The sequence below is a fragment of the Salminus brasiliensis genome, chromosome 9, assembly GCF_030463535.1.
Source record: "Salminus brasiliensis chromosome 9, fSalBra1.hap2, whole genome shotgun sequence".
NCBI lineage: Eukaryota > Metazoa > Chordata > Actinopteri > Characiformes > Bryconidae > Salminus > Salminus brasiliensis.
In genome coordinates this window covers 7828281-7848225 of record NC_132886.1, presented here as the reverse complement: position 1 = coordinate 7848225, position 19945 = coordinate 7828281, and the positions used below count along the sequence as shown (strand labels likewise).

At 42.8% G+C, this 19945-nt stretch overlaps 1 protein-coding gene across 5 annotated transcripts in view; it reads right to left on the bottom strand.

The window, feature by feature from the left end:
• znf521 (zinc finger protein 521) overlaps window positions 1-19945 on the bottom strand; it is a 202399-nt gene that overhangs the window by 36386 nt on the left and 146068 nt on the right. For 4 of the 5 annotated variants that reach the window (XM_072687266.1, XM_072687267.1, XM_072687264.1 and 1 more), the window contains one exon: window positions 9640-9771. In XM_072687266.1, coding sequence (XP_072543367.1) covers window positions 9640-9771 — 132 coding nt within the window. The remainder of the gene's footprint in view (window positions 1-9639; window positions 9772-19945) is intronic. The other variant, XM_072687263.1, reaches the window with a different exon arrangement.

The following is a 19945-nucleotide window of genomic DNA, read 5'->3' as shown; positions in this document are numbered from 1 at the left end:
ACGGTCAAGCCAAGCGGCGTCGCGGGCCGCGTGCACTCGCGCCGGCCTGGGGAATAACGAGGCGTTTTATTTAGCGGGCCCCCAGCCACCGAGGGGACAAACACACGGCAGAAAAATAAACAACCGCAGAAATTGGCATTGCCTCAAGTGCAAAAACATAGTCTCCATTAGTCGACATCGCTAATTATATTGACAATATAAATATTCATGCAGACGCGCTATTTATTTATGCATAGCCTGAATACAGTCACTCTGATGCAGATGCACAACTTTGGGATGCCACTTTAAAAATACATACTGTGGCTGTGTGCTTTTAATTAAGCCATAGTCAGTAGCACTGAATGAATGTGTGTGTGTGTGTGTGTGTGTGTGTGTTGGTGTGTGCACCCTAATTCTCGAAGGAATACTTCAAACATGCTGTTTGTTATGGTAGACCCATGTGTGTACAAACGGCTATTCCGAAAAAAGAGAGACAGAGAGAATATGAGCAGGGAGGGTGGTGGTGGAGGGGTGGAGGGGTGGAGGGGTGGTGGGTCCCGTCTCTGAGGTACAGGAACGCTGGGAAAGTTAGCATTCTGGGCTTCATTTGAATATCTTACTAGGGGATAAACAACTTTTCCCTTCATGTGGCGCAAGGGTGTTGACAGAGCTGGGGGTTATGGGTATGGAGATAGATGAAAGGTGAGGCGTCTCCCTGGGGGTTGAACCGGGTCATTACACACCAGCTCCTAACGACATGGCGGTCAGTATTAGCCTAATGCCAGCCTCTACAGGCTATTATAGACTCACGATTCTAGCCTTACAAATTGCCGCTGTCATATCAAAACCTTACGGCTCAATTTATTTGTAGTTTTTTTATTATCTACTTATTTTGCTCTTGAAAGTGCCAGAATATTACACTCCATTTATTTTTTAGAAGAGCTGGACTAACAGAAATCACACAGAATTACTTAGAATAAAACACATATTAAGGTTAATCGATGTGGGCGTTTGGTTTACATCAGTTGTGACTGTGAATTAGCTTCTCTCTCTATTGAAGAATAAGATGCAACACCAGAGGGCAGCATAGAACCTAATGCACCGCCCACACAGAAATCTTTGTTTTGTCAGAAAATGAGCTTCGGCTTTATTTGCACTGTTTTTAGGTCTATTTTGGCCCTTATGCTGCATCTTAGGAAATTTTAATATCAAAATCTGTGAGGCGTAAGCGCCACCCGCTTAGTGGGACATATTTTGTTTGGATTTGCCTTAAAACACTGGGCTTGTCAAACCAGTGAACTCTAAAGTCTTTAGCTGTTTGTTTTTTGGAAATAGTGTAAAATTATACTGTTTTAACTGTATTAAAATTCTGAATTAGACATAATTCCCAGCTTCGACATCCATTTTGTTCCATGCTTCTCTCTGAAAAGTAGGCAAACATCTTCACAGCACTGTAAATGAATTTTACAAGTTTAAATGTAAATCCCAATTTAGGCTGGATTAGCTTAACCTGAGGAGGTAATGCAGTAATTTGAGTGATTATTGGCGAGATGTGGGATTTTAATCCAGTACAATTCTGCACAAGTCTGTTAGGCAGTAATTCCAGACCATATTACCTTCTATAATTCACTAAACCCCGTAGTTCTCACAATAATAGCAGCCTTGTTCTAATCAACCACACTTTAATGAAATTACAAAAGCTGTTAAAAGACAACGGCATCACTTTCTGGTTAATAGAGGACAAGACTTAGCTCTAAAACTGAGCTCGACTTGACACAGGACTCAGCACAGGTTTACTGTACTTAAAATCATCTTCAGTTTTGAAGAAGGAGGGAGGTTAACTCTAAACCCTGTACATGGGCCCACACTTCAGTTCCTCACCCTCAAGCATCACACTGACACATTCCTTTAGTACACTATGTGGACAAAAGTATTGGGACACACCCCTCGGTCATTGAATTTGGGTGTTTAATTCAGTCCCATGAGACTACCAGGAGTATAAAATCAAGCCCCTAGCCATGCAGTCAGCCTTTCTTTCACACATTAGTGAAAGAATGGGAGGTTCTAAGGAGCTCACTGAACTCCAGCGTGGTTCTGTATGTAATAGGAGACACCGCTGCACCAACAACAACAAGTCAGCTGGTGAAATTTAGACCTTCCCTCCTAGATCTTCCTCCATCAGCTGTGAGTGGTATTATTATTGAACAGTGGAAGCATTTAGGAGGAACCACAGAGAGCAGCTCAGCCACCGAGTGTCTGTCAGACCACGTAAAGTTACAGAGCGGGCTCAGGGCCGAGTGCTGAGCTCAGAGCAGAGTGCTGAAAAGTCTCCAATAACTGCAGAGCTCCAGACCTGCTGCTGTTAGAGCTTAGAACAAAGGAGGGCCAGCTCCATATTAATGCCTATGGGTTTAGAATGAGAGTGTCATAAAAGCCTCTGTAGTGTAATGTGTAGGTGTCCCAATACATTTCTCCATACAGTGTATCCAGTATACAGTGAAAGGCCTGGTTATGTGATCAGCCTACAGTAATTTATACAGATGTTCAGCTGATATTTACTGATTTATGATTACGCAAGCAAAGCAGTAAAGACACAAGGGACTACTATATTATTTAGGGTCTCTTGACACTGGTCTACATCATAATGAGGCTTTTCACCTCTGCTTAACTTTCCATACCTTCTAACGAAGCAGCATCAGAGACTTCCTTATGCTCTGCACATTCGTATTGCATCACATATTTATGGTAAGTAGCCTTGGTTCATATCCGATGCAACTCTCTCAATGCTTCTCACAACTTTTCAACAATAATCCCACTTACAGTTGATGTGGCAAGAAATTCACCAGCTGACCTGTTGTTATTGTTGCAGCGATGGCTTCTATTACATACAGAACCACGCTGGAGTTCAGTGAGAATCACCCATTCTTTCACTCATGTGTCTAAGTCAGGCAGACTACATGGCAGGGGGCTGGATTCTATACATCTGTAACAACAGGACTGAAAGAAACACCTCAAAAGGTGTCCCAATACTTTTGTCATTTTATACGGATAATGTTTTTTGGGAAACTTTACAGCAGTGGAAATGCTCAAGCCTCTGAAGATGCTTTTAGCACCACAGGGGCACATTACAACTGTTCAGCATCTGATAGGCCCAATTATGAGGTCTGGTCCTAATGTTATGCAGTTTATCAGTCAGCATTAATTGATTTATGGCTATGAAATCGAAGCAATAAAGACAAAGGGACTTCAGCGTTATTTGAGCTTGTCTTATGAACTGTCCACACGTTCCATCAGTGCAACTTTTCGCACTGAGTGCCAAGTAACATTGCTTTAGCATCTAATGGGTCTGTTTATGCCAAACCATGCACTGTAATTCTGCGCGGTGCTGAGAATTTTGGCGGCTTTCTTTGGGGCGTATGAAGTGAGACAAAAGTACACAACTCCCTCTTGACTTTCACCTCCACTTCTGGATTGTTTGTGCAAGTCCTCGCAGTCTAAATCACAAGGCGCTCTATGCGGCTGCTTCTCCAGGGTGAGCAGATATACTTTTAGCTGCAGGCTCCCTTACTTCTGATAGCTGTCAAATTTGCCCTGGGAGACTGGGGCTTCTGTCATCTTCCCAGGGCCTCTGGATCTCTCTTCAACTCCACTTTTCCCTCTTTCCCTTTCTCTCTCTCTCTCTCTCTCTCATCCCCGATTCTTTCTTTTTTTCTTCTTTCTGTTTTTTTCTCTCAAGCTTTTCCTTGCTTTGTCTGCGCTTCCCTCCCCTGTCCCCTTGCTTTTCCCTCAAATTCTCCCTCCCGTCTCCTCATCTGACGCTTCAGTTCCTCTCAGAGCTGGTCAATTTGTCCTCCTTTGCTCACCTCTCCCATCCTTCTCTTCTTCCTCAAGCCGTGAGCCCTCATCTAGTAGTATTTCTAATGTACTGAATGTTCTAAAACTATTAACCCGAACAGAAAGTGTTCAGTCCAGTCACACAGAAATGAAAATATGGTGAATAGGACTTTGGGACGCTTTCAATTCACACCCCCTTAATTTTTCAGGGCACCTCTGATCCATGTGAAGGCAGCCACCACCTCTTTTCGAACATGGTCGGAGGAAAGTGCGGGGGCCCCAGCTCCACCGCAACAGCCAACAAAGCTTCAAGAGTGATGAGGGGACGAGTGATGAGCACAGGACAGCTGTGCTCTCTCAGACTCAGGCCGCTGATGGCAAAGCAACACGGCTGGGGATTCGACCTCATGACCCCCAGGCCATAGTGGCAGTGCATTAGGCTACTGAGCCACTCGGAGCCCCCTGAGATTGGGCCAATTTTGACATGATTGCATTTGATCAATTGCAGATTCTTTAGGAGAATCTTCATCCAGTGAATATCCCCTTCTATCACATCCCAAAGGTGTTCTATTGATTGAGATTTGGTGACTGGGAACTCTACTGAAGAACACTGAGCTCATCGTCATGTTCATGAAACTAGTTTGAGAGACTTGGGGGACTTTAGTAGCTGTTAGAAGATGGTAACTGGTATTAACTGCCCAAAGCATGCCCAAACATTCTCACCAACACCATTACACCACCTTCATTGATACAGGCATGTTGGATCCACAGATTCATGCTGTTGGAGCCAAAAATTCAGACCCTGCTATCTGTCAGCCTCAGCAGACCAGGCTATGTTTCTCCAGTCCCTAACTCTCCAGTTCTGGTGAGCTGTGCTAAGCCTCTGCAGCCTCAGCTTTCTGTTCATGGCTGACAGAAACAGAACCTGATGAGGTCTTCTGCTGTTGTAGCTCATCCACCTCAAGGTTGGATGCGGTGTTGCTCATTTCTGAGACTCTTTCTGCTGATCGCTATTGTACAGAGTGGTTATCTGAGTAACTGTAGCCTTTCTGTCAGCTCCAACCAGTCGGGCCATACTGCAGAACGGCTGCTCTGCTGCCACACGATTGGCTGATGAGATATTTTCATCTGAGCTGACACACAAGAGGGTAAGTACACATGCCCATCCCTTGGTCCAATACGGTCGTCCCCGTTTCCTCAAACCCCTCTTCCTCATCCTTCCTGCTTTGCAGCTGCAGGAAAGAAAGGTGCTCTTCCCTTCCCTCTGTCTCCCTCCTTCATTCACTTCTCTCACGGTGCCACCCCACCCTCCCCTTTCTCTCTCTCTCCTCTGCGTCCTGATCGATAGCGGTGCAGGGGGAGAGCTGGGACCTGTCTGTCAAAGGCTGCGCTGGAAAATGAAAGCTGCGATGAAAAAAGCATGCTCTGTATATTAAATACAGGCAAGGCCCTGCTAGACTAATGTCAATAAGCAGCTGCTAAATGAGACACAGAGGGGAAAGAGAGGGAGACGCTGGGAGATGAGAGGGAGGGAGAGACACAAAAAGACTTAGGCACTGGTCTGTGTTGTAATTTCATAGTTAGTAGCTCCTGCAATGCCTGCTCGAATAGTAGCGAGGTATGATGCACTACCTACTGTACCGGCGACTCCTGATAGAGAGCGCTGTGCAGCGCAGAAGCCGCTATTACAGAATCCATTCATAGAGATAGGAACCCTGCCATTCTTCTTCTTCAATGAAAAAAAATAGCCAGTAGTATTGTAGGGAACACCTGGCCAGAGACTTTATATAGCACAACCTCTCACAAAAATATGCTTTCTTCAACACTTCTGCTCCCTGATCAGATCTCGACAGCAGGTTTGGGGTCATTTGCCGTGACTGTGCTTTAACGGTCAGTTCAAATCTCAAATCTCATTGCACACAAATGTTATCTACGTTTGATATAAGCCATGTGCTATTAAACAGATGTCTTGATATAAGCTTAAAAAACGTTCACTAAAATGACAAAAGTATTGGGACACCTGCATAGTCATGTTTTTTCTCTAATCAAGGGTATTAAAAAAAGAATATCCTGCTTTTGTGGGAGTAACTGTCTCAAGAAGGCTTTCTACTAGAAATTATTAGGAGGAGCATTGCTGTGAAATTTGACTGCATTCAGCAAAAAGAGCGTTAGTGAGGTTAGTGAGGTATTGGATGGAGCACCGCCATCATTCCAGAGAACACAGTTCTTCCACTGCTCCACAGCTCAATGCTGCTGGGGGGCTTTATACCCCTTTAACCCATGTTTGGCATTAGGCATGGGGCCAATAGGTTCATATGTATCTGCTTCAGAGAGTTCTATTCTATTGGCAATACTTCTCTACAGGGACTAGACAAGCTGTGTGTCAGCAATGGGTGCCGACTAAACTAGCTAGAATAGGTGTCCACAAACATTTGGACATGCAATGCGCGTCTCTTATTGCCGGAACCTCATCTGCCAGTCTGTCGGTACGTATATGGGTCGGGCCCCAGTTCTGAAGCCACACTGCCCCAGTGGGATGTATACAGAGCAAAGGCTGCCCATACCTGAAGCCTGCGAGCTCTAAATAAAGGGCTGCTAAACAGGCGAGGAGAGGGAAGTGGGGCGAGGCGAAAGCTTTGTCCACGGAGAAGAGTGATGAGGCTTAGCAGGAGCCGAGTGGCAAACTGCAGCTAACAGCTTTGCAGATTTCATTATCCAGACAGTTAACCCTGCTGACACCAGTGTGGGGAGCGATCCTCTCAGGATGGGGTCCGGCACCCCCCACCACCACCTCCACGCTCCGAGACTGATGAGATCATTACCACCAACATCCACAATTAGCATGTCCCCCACTCTCTCTGACTCTACCTCCCTTCCTCTCTCCCTCACTCCCTCCTTCCCTCTCTTTGTCTCCTCCTCTTCCTCGATCCATCCTCATAATTAATTCTGCATGTGAGGTGGAATAAAAAAAACAAAAACAATGATTTTGAATGATGGACTATGAGCGGATATACAACTCATTACAGTACAGTAATTTTTTTAATATCAAATTTTTAATTAATATCAAATTTTACTTTTTATTACTTTTTATCATTTTAATTTGTAATTGCCAGTTGCAAGTATTCAGATTAGGTCCTTTTAATAATATTTCTGAAAAGACTTGCTTTTTACAATCAGCTAGCTAACTGACCTTAGCGAAAGCTTCTGTATTATTAACATTTTTCTTTTTATGTATTAATATTTTTTATATTTTGTTGTGTAGAATCACAATTACAACATCTCTTCTTTTTTTTAATAACTGGTGTTATTATGTTGAATTGCGAGCTTCCAGCGGGCACCGGACATCAAATTGACATCAGAAAGACCTCTCTGTGGACACAGGACCCTGGAAGAACAGTGCTTACTGACCAATAAAGAATGACTGGGCCTCTGACTGACTGACTAACACTGCCTCTCAGCTCTACATACAGCCTCTGTCTGAGCTAGAATATGATAAGTCCCAGTAAACCTGTCCATGAACTGAGTCAGTGCTCAACAAAGCTCGAACTGGGCTTAGCTAACATTTCTGAAGAACATCGGGTCTGATCTTAGAGCTCCAACTGCTCTAGCTAAAATCCTGAAGAACATCAGGTCTGATCTTAGTGCTCTAACTGTGCTAGCTAAAATCCTGAAGAACATCAGGTCTGATCTTAGAGCTCCAACTGCTCTAGCTAAAATCCTGAAGAACATCAGGTCTGATCTTAGAGCTCCAACTGCTCTAGCTAAAACCCTGAAGAACATCAGGTCTGATCTTAGTGCTCTAACTGTGCTAGCTAAAATCCTGAAGAACATCAGGTTTGATCTTAGTGCTCTAACTGCTCTAGCTAAAATCCTGAAGAACATCAGGTTTGATCTTAGTGCTCTAACTGCTCTAGCTAAAATCCTGAAGAACATCAGGTTTGATCTTAGTGCTCTAACTGCTCTAGCTAAAATCCTGAAGAACATCAGGTTTGATCTTAGTGCTCTAACTGCTCTAGCTAAAATCCTGAAGAATAACAGATTCGATCTTAGTGCTCTAACTGCTCTAGCCAAAATCCTGTAGAACATCAGGTCTGATCTTAGAGCTCTAACTGCGTTAGCTAAAATCCTGAAGAACATTAGACCTGGCCGTAGTGCACAAGAACATCAGTTCCTATCTTACTTAACTGATCTAGCTAACACATAAGACAAATACCAGGTCGTTTCTTAGTGCTCTGACTGTTCTAGCTAACACCTCAGAAGAATACCAGGTCTTTTCTTAGTGCTCTAACTGTTCTAGCTAACATCTCAGTGCTCTGAGTGCTCTAGTGTTCTAACTGTTCTAGCTAACATCTCTGACGAATATCAGTTTTTTTTTGTGCTTTAACTCTTCTAGCTAACATCTCCAATGAATACCAGGTCTTTCTTAGTGCTCTAACTGTTCTAGCTAACACCTCAGAAGAATACCAGGTATTTTCTTAGTGCTCTAACTGTTCTAGCTAACACCTCAGATGAATACCAGGTCTTTTCTTAGTGCTCTAACTGTTCTAGCTAACACCTCAGATGAATACCAGGTATTTTCTTAGTGCCCTAACTGTTCTAGCTAACATCTCAGATGAATACCAGGTCTTTTCTTAGTACTCTAACTGTTCTAGCTAACATCTCCGACAAATACCAGGTCTTTTCTTAGTGCTCTAACTGTTCTAGCTAACATCTCAGACGAATACCAGGTCTTTTCTTAGTGCTCTAACTGTTCTAGCTAACATCTCAGATGAATACCAGGTCTTTTCTTAGTACTCTAACTGTTCTAGCTAACATCTCCGATCTCTGACGAATGCCAGGTCTTTTCTTAGTGCTCTAACTGTTCTAGCTAACATCTCAGATGAATACCAGGTCTTTTCTTAGTGCTCTAACTAGTCTAACTAACATCTCATAAGAATACCAGGTCTTTTCTTAGTGCTCTAACTGTTCTAGCTAACATCTCTGACAAATATCAGGTCTTTTTTTAGTGCTTTAACTGTTCTAGCTAACACCTCAGAAGAATACCAGGTCTTTTCTCAGTGCTCTAACTGTTCTAGCTAACACCTCAGAAGAATACCAGGTATTTTCTTAGTGCTCTAACTGTTCTAGCTAACACTTCAGAAGAATACCAGGTCTTTTCTTAGTGCTCTAACTGTTCTAGCTAACATCTCAAACGAATACCAGGTCTTTTCTTAGTGCTCTAACTGTTCTAGCTAACATCTCAGATGAATACCAGGTCTTTTCTTAGTGCTCTAACTGTTCTAGCTAACATCTCTGACAAATATCAGGTCTTTTTTTTAGTGCTTTAACTGTTCTAGCTAACACCTCAGACGAATACCAGGTCTTTTCTTAGTGCTCTAACTGTTCTAGCTAACACCTCAGAAGAATACCAGGTATTTTCTTAGTGCTCTAACTGTTCTAGCTAACACCTCAGAAGAATACCAGGTCTTTTCTTTGTGCTCTAACTGTTCTAGCTAACATCTCCGACGAATACTAGGTATTTTCTTAGTGCTCTAACTGTTCTAGCTAACATCTCAGATGAATACCAGGTCTTTTCTTAGTGCTCTAACTGTTCTAGCTAACATCTCCGACGAATACTAGGTATTTTCTTAGTGCTCTAACTGTTCTAGCTAACACCTCAGACGAATACCAGGTATTTTCTTAGTGCTCTAACTGTTCTAGCTAACACCTCTGAAGAACATCAAGTCCTAGCTTAGAAAGATATACAGTGAAATGCTGTGAAATACTGTGTTAAGGATAAACAGTTTTGGTTCTCTTGGTTCTCAAAAAACGTAAAAAGGTGCTTACCTGTGAAACAGACAGGACATTTGAAGGTTCCTCCCATGCCTTCGAAGCTGTGCTCGATCAGGTGACACTGCAGCTTCGCTGGAGAGTCGAACGTTTGGCTGCACAGCTTACATTCATGGTTCAGCCCCTCTTCTGACAAAAAAGAGCACATAAAAAAACACAGCCACACAAAGAGCGTCAGTCCAAACTCTCAAACCACGCGCAAATGTTGTTGACGTCTGTGAAGAACACACGCAAGAGCATTTCACTTTACTACTGATCAGGTCTGAGAGGCGACAATTACTACCAATTTCCCCCTCTTTTCGAGTTCAGCGTGATTAAAGAATGGCATGAGTGCAGGCCATTCTTTCTGCAACTTTAAGAGAAAGTAATATGATGTGTGATCAGTTCCCGTCAGGCACAAATTGGACGGCCGGCGGGGGTCCTAATTGCCTGGGCTGCGTCTGGCTGGCAGAGAGGCAGGCATGGCTCAGAACCACTTTTCTGCATATCACACATAAAATGGTGTAGCACTGCACCACAAATAGCATGTCTTACACCATTCTGATGTTACACAACACTGCAGTAATCATGTGACCGCATGAACTATTGCAAATTTGGACCGTCTGGCAGCAGAGACAGTTCCAACAAAGCCCCCTTTGTCCTGTTCTGCCTGTTTGCTGTTAACAGATGATGGTAAAAAAAAATAAAAAATGTGTCCTGTATGCAAACTATTATGCCAGTCCATTCTAGTCACTGTCTCATGAGTCCTTTAGGGGTTACGGCAAGGCACAGCTAGCCTGACACTGTCCATTACATAAGTAATCAATAATCTACCGATCCGATAATAAGTTCAAAATACAAATGAACAATAACATATCTGAATACCAGACCATGTGCAAGCTTTCAGATATCTGTCCCAAAATACTTCTCTCAGCAAATATGGTTCTATGTGGTAAAACCTTAAAAATGGGTTCTTCAAAGGTCCTTTAAAAAAGACAACAGTTCTATTTACAGTTGGAAGAATAGATAAGTAAACACTGGCGACTAATAAAATGTGGTCTAATCTTTATCTAAGTTCCAATTATAGACAAACACAGTCTAACTGAACTAATAACACAAACAGTTGTACTGTTCATGTTAAATACATTAAGTAAACATCCACAGTGCAGGCTAGAAAAAGTAAGTGAACCATTTGGAGTTACCTAGATTTTTGAATGGATTGTTAAAATGTGGTCTGATCCTTATCTAAGTTACAATTATAGACAAACACAGTCTAATTGAACTGATAACTAATAACTATTAACACAAACAGTTGCGCATCACGGTGCAGGCTAGAAAAAGTAAGTGAATCCTTTGGAATTGCCAGTATTTCTGCACTAATCAAAAATAAAATGTGGTCTGGTTGTTATCTAAGTCATAATTTAAGACAAACACAATCTCTGTAAACTAATTTAATAACACATCTGTACTGTCTATGTCCTCTTTTGAGCATACTGAGTAAGCATCCACGGTGCAGGCTAGAAAAAGTAAGTGAAGTCCTTGGAATTGCCAGTATTTAGCTATCTAAGTCAAAAGTATAGACAAACAGTCTAACACAGTCTAACTAAACTAATAACACAAACATTGAGTAAACATCCACAGTGCAGGCTAGAAAAAGTAAGTGAACCCTTTGGAATTACCCAGATTTTTGAACTGATTGTAAAAAAAAATGTCAGAAGTATAGAGGCAATCTAACACAGTCTAACTAAACTAATAAAACATAGACCGACCTTGTATTGAGCACATTGAGTAAACATCCACAGTGCAGGCTAGAAAAAGTAAGTAAATTCTTTGGAATTATCTGGATATCAGCACTGATCACTAATACAAAGTGGGCTGGTCTGTATCTATCACAATTATAGACAAACACAATCACACTAAACTAATAACACACAATAGTTCATATATTGAACTTAATAGTTCTTTTATTGAGCATATTGACTAAACATCCACAGTACAGGCTAGAAAAAGTAAGTGAAGTGGCACACCATCTGTGTTAATGGCTTCTCCAAGAGCTAACTGGCAAACTGTTTTCAACACAGGAGACGAGATTGGAAGTGTGGGTTTCACCGGAGCTTTGCCCTTCAAATAAGGGCACATAAAGCTGGTTCACTGACAAATCAGATCTTCTCAAGACAGGTAAGTGTAAAACCCTTTGCTCATGTGTCCACTATTACAAAAACACTGCTGATATAAAACATCTCAGGTTTCTTTAAGACCACCTGGACGTTCCACAGTGGTTCTAGGTAAATGTTCTAGGCCTAGTGCAAGGCCTGTAACCCGTTCTGCTCCCCGCACAGTTGTTCCACAGCGATGGCTGTGTGTTTGCTCAGTAGTGTGTGTGTGTGTTCACTACATGGGTTAATGGATGGGTTGAAGGCAAAGGCCAAATTCCATCTGTGTCCAACACAAATGCTGAATGTGGTTGTTTATATAGTGCTCATTGTTTTTGGTGCTATGCAGAAACATTTGTTTAAATATACAATTGGTTCTCCAACATAGAGAAGAGAATTTAAGCATTTATATGTCTTTTTGAGTCATTGTGGTTTTTTACTAAATAAATAAATGCTGCTTTTTTAAGGTTATACACTGGAAAAAAAGGATGCATAGGATGCTGGGATGCAATTAAAACAATCTAATTAAGCAATCTACATAGAAACAAATACTAAAACAATGCATTTAAATGGCAGTTTCTATCGGGCTATGGTCGGCCTACACGAGAGATCAATAAGAGAATATAAAATATGCATTATCTTCATGCAAATAGCCAAGTAATCTTTGCCGGTTCATAGAGAAGGTACAACTGAACTGATGATTTCTATTGTTCTCTTCAGCTTACTTTAGCCCTCTTTCCCAGCTTCAGGAATAAACGTACAGCATTCTTCACTGTCGTTACCTCGCATGAACCCCAGCTATAACCTCACAGGGCAGGGTGGTCTGCAGCGGCTCTTAATGGCCGGTGGACGGCTCAAGACAAGAATATCGACCGGCCTTGCAAATGGCGGCCAATGCTGTGACCTAAACCCATCATTTCCAGCAAGGCGATTCGCTGATTCAGGACAAAATCATCCGAGATTTGCTCATTTTGTGAACTAGCTGAAGGGTTCTGGCGTGAGGGCGAGTGTGGCTATTACTCTAATACTGTTTTACTGCCTCTAACTATAAACGCCCTTGCTTTCTGGTCCTAAATGAACCCGTCTAATCCTCGCTTAACCGGACTTCTCAGCTCCGCTGTTGCGTGTTACTTGGGGCTGTGAAGAACCTGAAGAACCTGAGCAATGTTCAGACAGGTTTGGATTTGTATGGTGTTATGAACAACCTCTTTGAGCAAGAACACACATGGATGGGAACACACTTCGCTCGCCCTTCGCCCCGACGTTACCCTGATGAAACAAATCAATAATAAGTGTTTCCATAGTGACGTGAATTGTGGTCTGAATGTGACCGCACACTCGCTCAGAAACACCATGCAGCAATAAAGGCAGCATTGAGCTTCTCTGGAGCATGGAGCTTACAGTGATAGAAAACACACAGTAAAATTGCACATAGAAATGTCCAGTTTCACACGCTGAGCTATTTTACTATGACCAATAAGGACCAGCAGCTGACACGCTACTCTGGGAGGCAGATCTGAATGAGCTAAAGGGCCCATATCCTACTTTTTGTCATTCATTATGCACTTAAAATGTATAAATGGTGCCTTTAAGACTGATACACACAAATATCCAATCACTTCTGAATGGCTGCAGTATATCTGCCTCAATTAGAATGCAGTATGGGCTGGAGCACCCCCTAAACCTTTAATCTAAATGGGCGGGGCTAATCCAATGTTGATATTTTATTTTTGTGAGATCACAAAAACAGTGCATAAAACACTAGGTATTAGATAGGCAGCATCTTCAGTAGTTAAAGAGCATACTCATATGCAAATGCACCTCATTATGTAAGTATGTAGTTAATTATGTAATTGCATAGAAATAATTATGTATTGTAACTTGAATGTACAGCAAAACCAGATGAATAACTCTAAATGCCTCTAAATTCTGAGGTTCATCAGTATGCGAATGCCTATACTTAAAAAAAAAAAAAATGCATGCAAGGTTGAAAGACTGAGTCGCTTTTACAATCAGAATGATAAGGTAAGTGAAGTCATCCGTGACTCATCCACTCTCTCTCTCTCTCTCCACGGTCCAGCGCCTGCCATATGGGGCCAGATCCGGCAGCCGCACCGGCCCGGACCCCCAGGAACCAGCTGCGGCCCACCAAAGGACCCAGAGGAGCGCTTAGCAGGACGGACCGTGATATAGCGCTGGCAAGACAAGCCACCTGAGCGGCCCAGCACCCGAAAAAAGGGTCCGGGACAGATGGGCGTTTAGCACGGAGTGGAGTGAAGTGAGCCTGTTAGCACAGGCACCTGAACCAGCTGAAATACACACACACACACACACACACACACACACACACTCAAACCTACACAGGCTGTGTCCAAAACTATGCCCTATTCACTAATTAGTGCACTACTTTGGGAGTGAGCCATTTCGCTGTAGTGGTGTCTGAAAACATAGCTGAGAGTAATCAGTGCACTTTTACTGTCCTACTCTAACAATGGTACCGAACAGTGCAACCTAGTAGACATGGAACGGCCATAAGGCACTGGGTCACTGGGTCTACAATAGCAATGCAGTCAAGCATTGTAACGTGGCAACCCCCTCAACATTTTTTAAGATGCCCTAGATGGGCAAACTTTATTTTCCTTGGCATAGTTGACTTAAGAGAGTTCAGAACATGGACGTGACAGACTGTTCATCTGGCCTTACCTAAACAGATCTGAAAAACACCCCAATTCCAAAACCCCAAAACTGTTACATCACAGTCTTACATTCCCAAAAAAATTACATAAACCCAGCCCACAAGAGAAAGCTCTGCTCACAGCTGCCAAAGCAGTCAACTGCTGCGGCAACCTCAGGAGAAAATGGTGTTGTTGATACTGGAGAGCAGCTCATCGCCTCCAGACTCTACTAGCTATTGGATTAGGGGTTGCTACAGGAACCAGACCCCTGCTTTTCCTGTGCCAATGTCCGCAGCTCAAACCTGGCACAGTATAAAGCAAACGCTTGCATGTCTAATGCCAGGCGTGGGCTAGAGGGGTATAAAGCCCCCCAGCACTGAGCTGTGGAGAAGTGGAAGAACTGTGTTCTCTGGCATGATGGATGGTGGAGCTCCATCCAGTACTTTTGGGATGAGTTGAGGTGGTGATCATCCTACACCCTGACTTCACTGACACTTTCCAGCTTTCCTTGTGACAGTAGAGACAGTTCCAAAAGCAGATCACATTACTTCAAATACCCTTGATTTCAGGTGTCTCAATACTTTTGTCCATATATATATATATATATATATATATATATATATATAGCTCTAGAACAAATGTCTCTACGTGTACGGCAGTCATTTTAATCCAGGCATTTCATCACACAGAGCTGAGTTAGCTGAATTTGCAGACTATGAATGGTGTAAAGTCGCCCAACAGCAACGTGAAAGACTAGTGGAGAGCCGGCCGAGACATGAGGGCTGTGATTGGCAGTCAAGGTTATTTCACTATAGTGATTTCTGAATGCTCTCAAAGTTCAGATATTAGTACAGTGCTTAAATCTGAATAACTTCTTTGCATTATAATTATTATGATCATTTCTTTGCATTATTGTAGCAGTTGTTTTTTGTGCAGTTGTCATTTCTGCAAATAAAGAAATGCTCTAAATATCAAATATTTTTTGATATTCACTGTCTATAAATAGCAAAACCAGAGAAACTGATCATGTAGGGTGGTCTCTTCATTTTTTCCGGAGCTGTGTGTATATATATATATATATATATATATATATATATATATATATATATATATATATTATTTCTAATAAAGCAGTGCAGTAATTTCCAGTGAGGAACACTGATTAGTTCATTTCAAACACAGCAGCAGATAAACCAGATGCTACCACAGAGACCCCAAAAAGACTCAGCTTAGGGCTCCTGCTTCACACCAAGACACCAAACTTTTTCATTCCAGCTTCTTTATGCCCAGTTGTTGGTCTTTGACTCAGCGGACAAATGAAACCGCACATGTGGCTTACGTCCACTTCTGTCCGTCGAGCTTTACAGTCTCATCTATGAGCATCTGAAACAGGCAGAACTTCAGGACGCGCAGAGAAAACAAAGAAACTGGTTTTCTAACCAGAGCCGGGACCACAACTGCACAAACAACAACGCGGTAATGAGTCATGAGCTGGAAAAATTCTCTTCGTTTCTGCCAACACATGTGGCGGCCTCTGAAACGCAGGCATATTAAAACCAGACTGGCCTCAGATGCTTATGAGACAGGGATTCTGTCATCTTAGCGAGGCCTCTGCGGTTGCTCCCATCCCACAGTAGGAGACTTCGGCAGAGTCAGTCCTAAAGAAGTCGTTCATTTTGTTCAGTGAGAGGATTTGCTTCTGTGACCACGTTCCCGTGTGTGTCAAAACGAAGGGAACTGTCTTTTCTGTTCGGCCGATCCGCGCAGCGCCGGCGCCAGGCGAAGTTCATTACAGCCGGGTGTGAGAGCTTCAGACGGGGAGGATAGCTCTGTTCCGGCAGAGGAAAGAAACTTTGGCTTATTATTAGAGTGTTAACCCTAAGAAGCTGCAGTCGTCTCAGACGTGCGGTGATCTTCTGTTATTATGGCTCATTTGTAGCTCACTTCTGTGCGTATGTACGTCTGTTTTTAGCATCAAACGACCTTGAATATGTCGGTACAGGACGTGAATCATACGTAAGACTGATGTATTTTGTAATTAGTAATGTAATTAATTGTGTAATTAAGAAATTTACACCTGAGTTGTAATTTAAAGAAGAATTTCAGGGGATTTTTAGGGAATATTTTGCATAATTAGGGAATATTTTGCATAATTGTGTGAGATCACATACCTCCTGAGTTTTCTATCTGATGTTAATAATAAATAAATACATCATAAATAAAAATAAAATATTACAATATTAAGCTTTTCTTTTGTACTACTTTGCCTGGCAATGCTCTGAACTGTACCTAATAACTATGCATTAGGCCATAGCCTTATCAAAACTATGGTAAAACAGCGACTTAGGCAGCAGGCAGTGTGTCCATCGCCAAATCATGCTATAGAAAGAGTGCAAAGTTCCTCTAGATCAGACTATTTCACTCCAATCCACACCTCCCATTTAATTATGCTGTTTAATTATGAACTGAATGTACAGTAAAACAACAGTAATGACCCTCGACTTCTAAATAAGTACATTTCAGGAGGAGGAACATGCCTGAAGCCACTCCTCCATTATCTGACGTCCTATAAATTCAATCTCCACTCTGATCACGTGTCTATGACAAGTCTGCGCAACCCTCCACCACCCCGTCACCTCCCTTTTAACCCTGTCATCTATCATTCCCGGCTCCACACATCAGCGGGGGGGACTTGGCTTCCTACCACGAAGCAAAAGCCACACGAGTTCTCCCTCCTCTCTCACACTCGTCTTCTCCCAAATCATCATAAGCTGATGGCATGATCCGAACTGGCAAAGGTTTATATTAGAAGGGGCTGAATCCTTTTGGGATTAGAGATGCGGTCGTCTCGTCTTCGTCTTCTTCAGCTTCTCCAAACATTCTCCTCAGTAGCACAGACTGGGTCAATCGGTGGCAAAACAAGGGGACGTCCCTGTCAATGAGGTCCCCGTAGAGTCAAGCCAATCTAATGACTTGCTGGTTTCTGGCAACCACAGCTCTTAATTTTTCTCGAATAAAAAATTCTTTCCATTCCTGATCCCCTCTTCCCCTCCCACATTCCTGTGACTCATTTTCTGTTCCTCAGTTCCATCCCTCACCAGTTCCCTCTGTCCTTCGCTCTCCCTGCCTTCGCCTCTAGCTTTCCACCTTGCGTGCTGTGCACCATGGCCTGAGTGAGAGGTCAAGGCCATAAACTTCACAGCATGATTCTCTGGTCTTCTTCAGGACTGTGGGGGAACGGCTGCGAGTTGAACTGCAGGAAGACGTTTTTCAGCTGTACGATTTTGTTGCTCTGCCATGTCAATACCTTGTATCTCCAAAAAAGGCAACTTTACAGGATGAGGGAAAAAAAAAACTTCTCAATTTTTAATGGAAGTCAATAAAAAAAGCTTTGATTCCAAGTCATTTTGGAGCATTTCTATTGGCCCGTTCATCAGGGAATTGTAAAAGAGCAAATGATGGATTCACATCATGTCAAAAAGTGAAAAATGCCAAAAATGTGTGACAATTTGCTAAGCTAGCAAACACCAATTGGCGTCTATCGCAATGGCTGACGATGACAGCAATACCGACGACATTTCCGAAAGCACCTGTTCACAATTCTAAGACAAAGCTAGAAACGTGATACCAAACATCGCTGAATTAGCAGTGGTATAGTAGCTAGTTAGTGACAGTTTGACAGCATTTACAACATTTAGCTGATGCTCTTATCCAGAGCGACTTACAAGGTTACTCGTATTACAGAGGTTGGACAGTGTAGTGTAGATTTGGGAGTCTTGCTTAAGGACTCTTATTGGTGCAGTACAGCATAGTCACCCAGACCGGGAATCAAACCCCTTCCCCGTCTCCTACATGGCATGATTGCTCACTCACAGGTAGTGATGTCCTCTATGACTAACCTAATCACAAACTCATCATGGCCAGTACCAATAGCTAGTTCTTCTCCATCACTGTTAATCACTCAACCCAGAGAACCATAAAGTGCCACTGCTAACACGGCTTCACTGGACACCTCATTGCCTTTGGACAAGAACATCCAGGTTAGCTCTCATCGTACTGAATGATGGGGCCACAGACGACTGTAACATCGCTAGAGACCAAACCCACTCTCTAGCACCAACGCTTAGAAGTCTGCAATGGCCATTACACCATTACACCATCATTCCTCGTAGGGTAACTAAACTGTGCCCCTCAACCCCGGTCCTGGAGGCAGCATGTCCTGAGAGTAATCAGTGCACTTTTACTGTCCTACTCTGACAATGGTACCAAACGGTGGGTCACTGGGTCTACAATCAGTCATGCAGTCATGCATTGCACCGTGGCAACCCCCCTCAAAATTTAGAGTACGGGACTCTCGTATAGGGCAGACAAATGGTTGCCATTTGCCAGAAGAACCACCTTTGGTTCCATAAAAAACATGGTGATAGAGATAAGTGTAAGTGTGGAGAACATACTATATGTATATAGTACATCAAGTGAAGGTTCTTCACTCTCCTCCACACATTACAAACATGGTTCTTTACGGAACCAAAAGAGGAACCGCTCACAGAACCCAAAACTATCATGAAAACACACTGCTTTATCTACCCTCAGAAACTTCCAAAAGAACTGGTAATGAAGTACCAGCCAGTGTTTTTAGCTCAGTTTTCCCATCATTTCACTGCTGTTGCTCTTTAAGAATAAGACAGTGCTCCTTCTATTGCAGCCGGGTGTCGCTGACACCAGAGAAAGCAGAAAGCCCATCTGCATATCCACAGGGCCTGCCGCTCCCGCCCTCATGCTTTATGCATTCAGCAGCTCGTTCCGACGCCAGCACCTAATCTCTCTCCCATGTGGAGGGAAGGGGAAGTGGAGAAATAAAAGAATACTCCTGATGGTAAAAAATACAGGATGCACCTTTTCTTCTTAATGTTTGAGCAGAAAAATACTCATGTGGTGAAGAGGGATTGGCTGGCTCCGTCGTTTTGAGGCCTCAGGATGACTGGCTTGGATGGAGTGTGTCTGTAGGTGTTTGCGAATAATGCTTAGTTGTAGGTTAGTAGTACTACTGAACCAGTTTTAAAAGGTTCTTTAGTATATGCAGAACCATTTAACCATGGTTCTTCAAGTTGTTAGGATTCTACATCAACTTGTTGCCTTTACTAAAGAACCCTTGAAGAACCCTTTATTAAACATGACAATATTCCAGACCTGGACGTAGTATGGGAGCTATTTATGGTCTATTAGTAAATAATCTGAGCCCTTAAAGTGGGTTCTTCAAGGCTTCTTTAGTAAAGCCACTGGTTCTATACATCCATAAGTATTTACATTTATGGCATTTAGCTGATGCTCATATCCAGAGCGACTTACAAGGTTACTTGTATTACAGAGGCGGGCCAATGTAGTGTTAGGAGTCTTGCCCAAGGACTCACTCAGACCAGGAATTGAACCCTGGTATCCCACAGGGTGCACTAGCTCACTGGCAGATAATGGTGTTATCTGTTGCGCCACACCAAC